At 37.1% G+C, this 12,313-nt stretch overlaps 1 protein-coding gene across 1 annotated transcript in view; it reads left to right on the top strand.

The window, feature by feature from the left end:
* The window catches only part of LOC145677346 (sodium-dependent nutrient amino acid transporter 1-like), a gene marked incomplete at both ends in the record, with an annotated part of 71,490 nt that extends 61,042 nt beyond the window's left edge, over nucleotides 1–10,448 (top strand). The window contains one exon of the mRNA XM_081747872.1: nucleotides 10,283–10,448. Within this exon, the coding sequence (XP_081603998.1) occupies nucleotides 10,283–10,448 (166 nt within the window). The remainder of the gene's footprint in view (nucleotides 1–10,282) is intronic.
* Between the last annotated feature and the right edge of the window lie 1,865 nt (nucleotides 10,449–12,313).

Here is a 12,313-nt window from a genome sequence, read left to right as displayed (position 1 = left end):
ATACCTCTAAAATAAAAATAAATTCTGTTTAACGCAATTTTCTCTTTCGAAGAAAACATATATTAGCAAGTAGGTTTAGCCATGGGCAACTCTCTATCTCCGTTCCTGGCCAACTTAGTTATTTTTACGTTTGAAAGTAAGATTCTTAAAGATCAAGAATTAGGTGCTGCGCGGTACTATAGATATGTTGACACCGTACTTCTAAAGGAAAAAAAACTGTCGCAATTGGATTTCTTAATAAGCAAACTAAATCAGATCCACATTAAATTGAAGTTCACCGTGGAAAATGAGAAGGAAGATACTTACCTACCTGGACCTAAACATTGAAAGACAGTAATAAGTTGTTACCAGCGTCCACCATAAGCCGACTGCAGGTGCACAATGTATTTATGATATATCCACATATTCATCAGTAACCAAAGCGAATATATGTAAAAACTTTTTTTTCCCTGCACGCCATAAGACTTACCTTATTGGAGTCAGATTTTAAATTAAAAGGGCGATTGCTTGTGGAGAGTTGCTAGAATGAATAGACATCAGTCTGCTTTGTTGAGTTGGTATAATTGGATATAATAAGAGGAATTATTCTAACATACTTGAAACAGAGAGACGAAAAGTGACTTGAACTACCTATATTCCCCACACTGACAACTGCATTATAAGACATTCCTCATTTTGAGGTTTAAAAATAATAATATAGAAGTACACAGTTAACGGATCAACTCTAAGTTTCTAGAACAATATAGCAGAGTGAAAACATTTTTAAATAGAACTAACAACATGTTTTTAGGTAACACGGACGAATTTAGAAAAGTGAAAACAAAAACAATTCCAGTTCCGTGAAATGAAAATACTATAAAAGCCGTAGACAATTCAGTCTAGGTGTGCAGAAGAATCTATCAACCTCCTAGTTACCACTCTTGCTTCGTCGAAAAGTGACATTGGGAAGGAGTAGTGCAGTTTCTGATGGCAATGGACGTTAAGACACTGTAAGTACGCTCGCAAAGAGCTCTGTTAGTGACTCTGGTGAAAAATACACATAGACAGTCCTGACATGTAAAACGAGAATGTGAACCCTTCAATTATCTTGTTAATATCATTCATTTAATAAGCTCTTTTGGTAATGGTTTATCTTATATGCTCTTTGTTATATATAATTGTAATAAATTAGTTTTCTTCATGTAATGCCTATAAAAGTGAACTTCTAACTCTATACTACCTCTCTCAATCTTAGTCAATCATTCAATCAATCATATTATTTTAAGATTTGTTATGGCTCCCCCCGAGGAATTTAAGCTCTCGTTGTTAAGACTGTATTGTGTACATTTCACATACTTGTAAGGCAAGACTTTTATTTTCATATTTCATTATACTTAAAATTTCTTTTATGATATGCCTATAACTCGTAGACAAGCATCTTTCATACCTCTCACCATGAATTCCACTTCAGACAACAATACCAATAATACTTCTGGTACAGTTTCTATCATTTCCGACATATATGATCCAAGTACGCACCCATCCGCGGAATTATTTTTAAAGAATTTTCTCAAAATCGCATTAGTTAATAATTGGTCAGACTCAAAATGTGTGCAAATTTTTGAGAAATCCTTAGCTGGACCCGCTCATTTCTGGTTTTCCACCCAGAACCTTTCATCCCAACCTTGGGCAACCATCCAATCAAAATTCTTACGTCAGTTTGGTCAAGATCAGGTTCCCCGTTCCCGTATTCACGAATACCGCTCACGCGTTCAGCTCCCCAACGAACCTCTCTCTCATTATGTCTTTTCCAAAAAGCATTTAGCAGACCAAGCTTATACCCAGCTAGACTTTCAGGAATTTTTGTTAGAATGTGTTTTTAATATGTTACCTGAATATATTCGTTGGTTCGGGACACGCTCAATTCCTGACTATTCTACCCTCCTAGATGAAGTAACCTTACTGGAACGGACCAACCACCTTGTTCACAAACGGGAAAACGAAACAAAGACACATTAAACAACCGCGACCGATACCACAGCGCAGGCTATTTCCGAACTAACAGATCAAATATCTCAACTCCGTCTCCATGTTAATACTCTTTCAAATTCCCAATCCGCATCTGTACATTTTGCTCCCTCCCATTCCCGTTCTCGAAGTCCTCATAACCGCTTCTACTCCTCCAAAACATCCCGACCTTCTTCCCCGAACCCAACTCACTCACCTTCCTCTTCCCTCCTCCCACATTCCCATTCCACCAATTCTCTCACAACCTATCAACACTGCTCTTCACCGACTCTTCCACATTTTCATTCCACTGCTTCCACCTCTACCTCATGTGCACCTTGCGCTATGCACTCCATTTCCCTCCCACATTCCCATACCACCAATCCAAGTACACCCTCCTGCACTAACTGTAACCCACAGCAACATCAAAGTTGCCAACACGTTTCTTCAACCCCTTCCCATCCTTCTCATAACTCCACAAACGAACCTTCATCTACAAACAATACCAATCGAAAGAACCCCAAGAAACAGTGGCGCTCCAGTCAGAACAAACAACCTCCATCCCAGAATGTTTTTTCCACACAATCTACCCAAATACCTATTCCTCCCTACCCGTTTTATCATCCTTTTTTCCAGTATCCCCCACCTCCGTTCCCTCCTTCTGCCCCTGGGACCACACAAAACACGCCTAAGAATTCAAAAAACGGCCAAAATTAGCGCGGGAGTCACCTCACCGCGCGTTAACCACCCAATCTTCGCTCCCCCCTTCCTCTTCATCTCCCACAGCGACTAGCCAGGGCTACCATACCCTTCCCTTGCAGTTTAAGGGAAATTCTCCATATATACAGGGCACTTACGCAAACAAAGAATTACTTTTTTGCCTCGATAGTGGTGCAGACGTAGGATTATTTCCATTTGAATTATTGGAACTGAATGCGCATACTTTCCATCTCCCGTCCCTTCTTCACGGTTTGTCAGACAAACCCGTCCAATTAAATCGCGCTACTATTCTCAAAATTAACTTTAATGGTCGTAATTACTCCATTCTTTTTCGGTTAGTTCCCTTCAAAAATTTCCCACCCCTTCTTTCATCACGTTTTTTGCAAGATCACCAATCAATTTTGGATTACTCACAAGGCACTTTGTCCTTGAAACATTTTGGAAAAATGCCACATACTGTAAAAGATAAAAACCCAGTTAGTATTAACATCTCGCATTTCTTTCAAAAACACTCCAAACCTCAGGTTGTTTTTTTTTGCGCGGCGCACTACCATTATTCCCCCTCATTCTGTTAGATTCGTACCACTGGCTACTAATGGTTATTTCCCCGATGCACAGTTTCACCTACATACACCGATTTCTCGGAATTTAAGTAAATGTTATACGGCACATACTGTAGTTTCCACACAAAACCTTGTTCTCCCGTTGGCTAATCTCACAAACAAAAAGCAAACGAATCAGGCTCATAATCCGGTAGTTATAGGTTCTCTCTTTTCCCAACAAGACAATGACCACAATATCCTGACTGTTAGGCAAATATATTTTCCTACAGACGAAGATGCGGCACGCAACAAAGAAAAGCGTCTTAAAGAAATTGGTCATCTCATAGATATTAGTAAATTTAAGCTGTCTCCAGACATGAATGAGGAACAACAAGCTCAAATGCGGGAATTACTCTCCGAATATGCCTTTTTATTTCAATGGGCAAGTGACCATTTTACCAAGATAGATTCTTTTGTGGCAACATTAGATTTAGAAGACAAAACTCCATTTCAGTGTAACTCTTTTGTCATTCCGCACAAATTACGCCCCAAAGCGAGAGAGTTAGTTATACAACTTTTGAACCAAGGGATTTTTGAAAAATCGGATTCCCCCTATAAAAACAACATCCTCTTTGTTCTAAAACCAAATTCTGAATCTCTTAGGGCCGTATTTGATTTGAGGGTTTTGAATGGGAAATGCCGTACTTTAGCTTCTCCATTAGAGGACATACAGGACGTTATAGATTCGCTTAGTGATTCCACTTTTTTTTCGAGTTTTGATCTCCATTCCTCTTTTCATCAGTTATCCCTTCATCCTGATGATCGCCCTGCAACAGCCTTTAGTTTAAAGGGCCTCTCTTTGCCCTTCAATCATATGCAACTCACTTCAATTCCACAGGGTTTCAAAAATTCATCTATTTTATTACAACAGGTACTGCAAACTATCTTTCGGGATTTACATACCAATAACATCACTTCGTTCATAGATGACATGTATATCCATGCTGATTCTTTTGATCACATGATGACAGTTTTACGCGCATTTTTTCATACAGCTGCAAAACATTCTTTGCTGTTCAATATCAACAAATCAGTATTTGGCGCTAGACGGATTAAATGCTTAGGTCATATTGTGGAAAATCATACAGTCAAACCTGATCCCGAGAAAACCGCTGCCCTCGCCAATGCACCCAAACCAACCACCATCAAAGGGTTAAAAAGTTGGTTAGCTTCGGCTAATTACTTTAGGAAATTTTTCCATCACATTTCTCTCATATTAGCCCCACTTTATGAAGCTATTTCGAATGGAAATCGCAAATTGATATGGACACCTGAAAGAGACCGTGCCTTCGACCAGATGAAGCACCTCCACACTTCCCCACCAGTTCTTGCTTTGTACTGAACAAAGAACACAGAACATATTTTAATGTGCGATTCCTCAGCCCTAGGCGTTGGCGCCGTATTGTTACAAAAAGACCTTAGCTCTAATGTCATTTAGCCCGTCTGTTATGTTTCTTCCAGGCATCCAAAAACTGTCAACCCACTCCCGATTTTTCATCAGGAATTGTATGCAATTTTCTTTTCGCTTAAGAAATTAGAAAAATACCTTCTGGGAAAACATTTTACTTTGATCACTGATAACATCTCCCTCCTCGCTATTAGGAAAACTGTTATCCCAAACGCAAAAATTCTCCGGTGGATCACTTATATCAACACTTTCACTTTTACAATCAAACACGTAAAAAGTCAGTCTAACGCAGTCGCCGACATACTTAGCCGTTTTCCTCTGGACGTCTCACCAGACGCCATTGCCTTAGAACAGGATGACACTCCCGATGCCGTCCTCTTTACCAACACGACCGATACTGACCAGACCCACCTATCCTTGGAGGACACTCCTCCTACTGTTCTAACTACAATAGGTGACAACACTGACCTACCAAATCTCCAGCTTCAGGACCGTTTTTTTGGCAAAATTATTACGACTCTAAACACCAAAAATGAATCACACCCGGCCTTTCAACGTCTCACGAAACAGTACGTTCTTAAGAACAACATCTTGTACAGAAAAATGTATCGTGCCTCGCAAACCCGTTTGCTTGTCTGTATTCCGGACGCGCTAAAACCTGCTTTATTTCAGGAATATCACGGTGAACTTACTCATGTAGGCTTTAACAAACTTTACTGGATGATACGTTATAAATATTACGTACCACGCTTGAAATCTTGGTTAGCGAGTGAACTCAAATCTTGCAAACAGTATGCAATTTTCAAACGCAATTATTTGCCCAACAACCCCAACATACAACGTTTTTCCCAAGCTCCCCTATTTTCGGTTTATAGCTTGGACTTAGCAGGGAAATTCATAGCCAGTGACCCAGAGAAATACCAATATTTCTATGCCGCAACCGAACATTGCACAGGCTTTACCATTACACAACCCATCACTACCCCAAACACTGACAATTTCATTTCCTTCATTACCAATTAGATAATCATTCCCTTTGGCGTTCCTTCCTGTATTTATACTGACCGTCAGTCAAGCCCACTTCCACTTTATCCCTGAGCTTCCTCAAATCACTCAACATTACAGTTAAGTATGGATTACCATATCAGCATTTCACACTTGGAAAAGTTGAACAACGTCTGGGCACATTGCAAACCAGTCTTAAATTTCTGTGTCAATCTAGCCAAAAACTCTGGCCAAAATATTTGCTTCACGCCACTTCCGCAAGACTCCATTAACATCTTTAAGTGTCTCATCTCATGAATTGTTATATGGAGTACCTTCTAGCCTACCCATAGATAACTTGCTACATGTTGAGAAAGAACATCTAGATTTACAGGACCGCCTTTTGGCACTGAAAGACATGAGGGATTTAGTTGAATATAGGAAGCACCAAACATTTCTTGACTTCAAGAAAAAAGTCGAATCAAGCAAACCGCCCACAGAGTTTATACCGGACTCTCAAGTTATGATTTTGGACACATCCACTCAGCCTGGTACTTGTAAACCACTGTCCAGAATTTATAAAGGACCTTATAGGCTCATATCAACTGTTTCTCCAAACGAAGTCCTCGTTGACATAGAGGGTAAACCCACCCTTATAGGAAAGACTCGTTTGAAACATTACGTACCACCAACAACACCTAATTCAGAGTTCGAAATGAAATATAAGCGTTTTTTGAAATCGTCTAATTAAAGTTTTCAGCTGGCAAAACTTCCGACTTTGTTTCTCGTTCTGCCATGGACTCATATTTCAAAAGGAACTTTATTTTCAAATCCCCTGTTGGGTAGGCAACACACTTCACAAAAATCTTTCTCCCGTGCAATCATTTTCGGCCGTACAATGCATTCATATCTCACCTCCCAAATCCTGATTTCATATTGAGGCATTGGTTCACTGCCCGACATACCACCTTACCCTTTATCCCTTTTCCCCTTTCTTCCCTTCCCGTACGTAACCCGCCACTTAAACAATAGCGACGCTGAATGTACTCAGCACACCTTTTCCTAAGCATGCAAGGAAAAGTACTTGTTTATATTCACTTATTTCCTTCTTGTATCTTAATTTTAAACAGCTGGTTCTGTTTAAACATTTGTGCACACCTTAGGATACACGAATGAAATCTGTTGAATATTTCCATACAACTCACGCTCAATAGACATTATTTATATAAGAACAGATACACCCACCCTTTACCATTTTCATAGCATCTTAATACAAAGCGACTAAATTCCGTTTCTTTCGATTCAAATATACGGTTACGTCGTGACCCACCCCAACGAATACTAATTCCGCCACCATGTCCTTTCCTTTCCTACGACCCCTTTGCCTTCGATACATCATAATCACTCACTAATTCAGCGTAACATACTGTTTATCTTCAAATTTAGGTGTTTACTTTATTTCCACAACAACAACAACAACAACAACGAAAATAAATAAATAAAAATAAATGAGAATTTCTAGGTAATACGTACCAAATTTCTTCCTCTCTCATAATAATATCCGGTTCCCACAGCACTTACACAAACACTAAACTTTCACCCTTGAACCTTCCTTCTACTCGCACACAATTACGGTACAAACCTCCAAGAATATACCTCCGCACATGTCATTTACCCTGAATTCTCTATGATGCAGTATGACCTACTTATGCTAGTGGACAAAACCGCCTCTCCATACCGTTACTCTTCTACCAAAATATTTTGTTTCTGTTGAGGACCACAACAAAAGAACTACACCAGATTATAGGGACTACAATAATAATAATAATAATAATAATAATAATAATAATAATAATAATAATAATAATAATAATAATTCACTCCTACTTCCATCCCTTTTCCTCCTTGCAGTTTATTGTGTTGTCCCTCGTTCCTGCCTTCGACTCCCGATTAGCCCCAATCACTTGCAATAATTATTGCCTCCTACAAACAACTTGCACTATTTTCTGTCTGTCGCCGATTACATTTTTTTTCACCCGTGACCTTTGTCAACAGTAATTTTGTGGTGCATACACTGTATCAGACATGTCTTATTATTTTTCTTTTCACCTTTCTTTCCATTTTTTATCTTCTTTTCATATAATGAAATTTGAATATAAACAGCCTTGCCTACAACCTAACAGAGATACTCATGCACAAGCGTACTTTATGTTTTTTGAGTTCCTTTCATTTACGTCCTACTTCCTGGACCCGAGCTCCACCCGCCCTGGGACAGCCATTTCCAGAATCCAGAGGGATGCAGCCAGCAATGTCTCCAGAGAATTCCTGTTCCTGAGAGATGCAAACAGCCCTGTCTACAGAGACTTCTTGTATCTGAGAAATGCAGCCAGCATGCCTCCAGAAAATTCCTGTTCCTGAGAGATGCAAACAGCCCTGTCTACAGAGACTTCTGTTCCTGAGAAATGCAGCCAGCATGCCTCCAGAGAATTCCTGTTCCTGAGAGATGCAAACAGCCCTGTCTACAGAGCGACGCAGCCAGCCCTGCTCCTAGTGCTCCGGTACGATATGCAACCAGCACTACTCCACGGCATTCCAGTTTGCAGCCTTCTGCATTTTCACATGGACCTTCTTCGCATGTCAGTGTTTTTTTTTTTTTTTCATCCCATGTGTTTACACCCTTTAGTGTTTTATTTTGAGGTTTAAAAGTCACTACAGACATTTTTTTGAGCCGAGGATTAAGACATTCCTCATTTTGAGGTTTAAAAATAATAATATAGAAGTACACAGTTAACGGATCAACTCTAAGTTTCTAGAACAATATAGCAGAGTGAAAACATTTTTAAATAGAACCAACATGTTTGTAGGTAACACGGACGAATTTAGAAAAGTGAAAACAAAAACAATTCCAGTTCCGTGAAATGAAAATACTATAAAAACCGTAGACAATTCAGTCTAGGTGTGCAGAAGAATCTAGCAACCTCCTAGTTACCACTCTTGCTTCGTCGAAAAGTGACATTGGGAAGGAGTAGTGCAGTTTCTGATGGCAATGGACGTTAAGACACTGTAAGTACGCTCGCAAAGAGCTCTGTTAGTGACTCTGGTGAAAAATACACATAGACAGTCCTGACATGTAAAACGAGAATGTGAACCCTTCAATTATCTTGTTAATATCATTCATTTAATAAGCTCTTTTGGTAATGGTTTATCTTATATGCTCTTTGTTATATATAATTGTAATAAATTAGTTTTCTTCATGTAATGCCTATAAAAGTGAACTTCTAACTCTATACTACCTCTCTCAATCTTAGTCAATCATTCAATCAATCATATTATTTTAAGATTTGTTAATTAAATAAGATCTTTATGCAGTGTGGACTTTGCACATCATTGAAATCCCCCAAACTTTAGAGAAGAATATCAGTCAATTTAAAAGCTACTACATCAACCCCAATGAAAATCAGAAGTATACGAGATAGAGTGCAGTTGTCTGAAGGGTTATATAGGCATTAAAATAAATAAATAAATGAATAAATAAAAAGTACGGGTCAAGAAACATCTCAGAGACGATAGAGCAGCATACCCGGTTTCAGGCCTTTCGATGCCTTTAAAATAAACAACACAATGTTGTTAATTAAAAAAATTTATCCGGGGTCAAAAATGAAAAAGAAATACTTGTTTTTGAATATTTCTTTACTTTCTTGAAACATCCAAAGCTTAATATAGATAAGGGTTCGTTAAGTAAGGAATGGGAGACAGAAATTAAAAAGTACATACAACAATGGCATCATAACAAGAATATCAACATGAGCTGGTAACTTCCTTACGTGAAGAAAAGAATGCACAAACTGATGCTATTATTCCAGTGTGCTATCCACCATTCAGCGTGTGACTGGCAGCTAATACAAAATGTTCTTCGCACTGGTCTACCCTACTGAGTCCGTTCCTTTTACTTTTCCTGATGTTTTTATTGTTGTTGTTCTTATGTCCTCCGTGTATAAGGCTCTAGAGGAAAGCTGAAAGCTAGGAAGTAAGTAAAATAATTGTTGAAACTTCTGAGCGTGTCAGCATATTGTAAAAACACATTTTTGCCTAACGCTCAGTTTCTATTTATGATGTTGAACAAATATACAAAGTATAAAATTGAATCATATTAAAGTTGACACACGAATGAACACATTATACCATAATATTGAAAAATGAAAATGAAAAATATTTAGTTTTACGTTTCACGGTTTCTCTAAAACACTAAGTACCAACTTAAAGAAATACAGTTTATGCTATGAATTGCACAATAAATCCACTGTTGGTAAAACGCCAATACTCAACTACTATAAAAATTCAGCCATATATATTTAATAGTTTCTAGTTTATTTTTTTTAAATTGAAAGTCAAATTTGGATTTTAAAATATAATCCTGTACTAATAGTAGTTATTCACTGTGCTATTGATTAAATGCTACTAATAGCGTCAGGTTGCACTTTAAATCATGAAATAGATTTATTTGGTATGCATTATTTACGCTGTACATGCAAGTAAAATACACATAAAAATAAATAAATATATATGCTCACTTTTATTTCAGTCTTTTTCGAAGTTCAGCGTCATATCGGAAGGCATCCTATTTTCTTATAATTCCAATATTTGCGTGTTTAATTGTGACTTTTATATCTGCTGTTACAAGTGATCCTTTGATTAAAGGGATGAACTCATTAGCAAGCTTCGACTGGAACAGTCTTTTGGATGTTGGGGTAAGTTTTGTGTAAATACATCTTTATACATAATCTAAATACATCTCAGAGAAAAACATGTAATTTTTAGTTTTGTTTGTTTTATTTTAGATTCTCTGTTGTTACGTTTAAAAAAAAAAAAAAAAAAAACTTTAGTCGTCAGATATCAAAACTAATTAATTATTGTTGTCACCAATGAAGGTAGTTGTTAAAATTCCAAATTGTAACAAATGTATGACTCTTAATTGTTATAATGATATCCTAAGTGATGTTTAATTTTTATCGTTATCCTTTCTTCACAGTTCTGGTGGTTTCTCTCAAGTGTTTCGCATATTGGAAATATGCATGGCTTTTCTATTATTAATGTATCATTAAAGAGAATCTGGAGTTTGTTTGTTTGTATGTTTGTTGCGCAAGTTTCTATTTATCGTCTTGCTTCAGATTTATGTACGATGTTTTTCTCATCTAACCTCACCCTTTTGCGTTATGTATTAGTGGTTCACATTCATAAGAGATAGAATATATTCCCTGCATGAGTAGTCTTTCAATATTCTTCATTGAACCTAGTTTATATCTTATGTCTGAAAGTGGCGTATGTTACAGCCCTGCACCAATTATTACAAGTTTTGTATTTGCTAAACATTGTTGCTTTCCATTTAGGACCATACAACAATTAAACGCAGTTATAAAAGTAATATTTATTTTTTCTTTCCGTAGTGATTTTGGCTTCCTGATTCATATATATCTGGATATCCATTTTCAAAACTTCTTGCCCTTTTATTACAACTGTTTTTATTGAAGTAATATTTACTTTGCACTTTCCTTGTTAGTTGAAGCTTAATAATAGATACTTAATTTTAGCTATCACTGCTCTAGTGGATAGTATGCGTGCTTTTAGTACACGAGATCCCGGGTTCGATTCTCGATGGAATGAGCATTGAAATTTTAACGCATTATAGTTGCTCGGGTTCCACCTTAAACTGTCCATGTCTCGTATAGCTTCGGTGCTGAAAAAGGGAGCTAAACTTCAACAAACAAAAACATTGATACTAAATTTCAATTAACTTTATTTGAAACCAAGAGAATTACCATTTGTAGCATGGGAAGAATAGAAGTTCATGGAAAATATATGAAAGCTATATACATTTTTCTGCTTCTAAATACTTATTAACGCAAGTTTGATTCCGCTGAAATTATGCTCAGAAATGCTCCTGAATTGCTTCTAAATAACTTTTCACTATATCAAGCATTTTCTTACATGCAAAAATAATGATTTCATTCAAATTCATAGAAATTAAGGAAAGTTTTAGTCAATTTTTATCATCTTGAAATATATATTACTAAAGACGCCTATTTTGTCAAAGTTATGGTTTAAAATCACTTTCTTACAGTCCTTACATCCACAATTGGAAGATTTTATTCATTGAGTGGAAATTATTACCCAAAATTTATATCCCTAACACTGAATTTTCCAAAAATAAACCTCAAGTCTTTTCCTAGTGCCGGTAATTAGCTAAATTGTCCTCTTGTATGGTATATCCATATTGTCTATCTCAAAATATATAGCAGCGTATAGAAAACATGGCTGTATGCTGAACGTTTCAAAGGAAACTCGTAATACTAATGTAAAATCCAATAAACCTATGTGCTCCTCGACTACTCATAGGTCCATCTTACAAAATTTCAACTTCTTAGATTAAGAATAGGTTCATCTCCTTTTCCGCCCTCTTACATCTCGAATTTCAGAAATTGCTATCTTATCTGTAGTCTAGAGTCTGCAGAAAACATTTTTAATAGATTTCGATTACTTACGCCTAACTGTTTTCTTTTTTTAAGATTTGGTGAACAGTGAAAATCAGTCAAAGCCCGCTTCTTCCCCCCTCTTC

The sequence above is a fragment of the Thermobia domestica genome, unplaced genomic scaffold (assembly GCF_964235325.1).
Source record: "Thermobia domestica unplaced genomic scaffold, izTheDome1.hap1.1 HAP1_SCAFFOLD_800, whole genome shotgun sequence".
In the NCBI taxonomy this organism is placed as follows: domain Eukaryota; kingdom Metazoa; phylum Arthropoda; class Insecta; order Zygentoma; family Lepismatidae; genus Thermobia; species Thermobia domestica.
The sequence above is the reverse complement of the archived record's forward strand: the minus strand, read 5'-3'. Positions and strand labels throughout refer to the sequence as shown.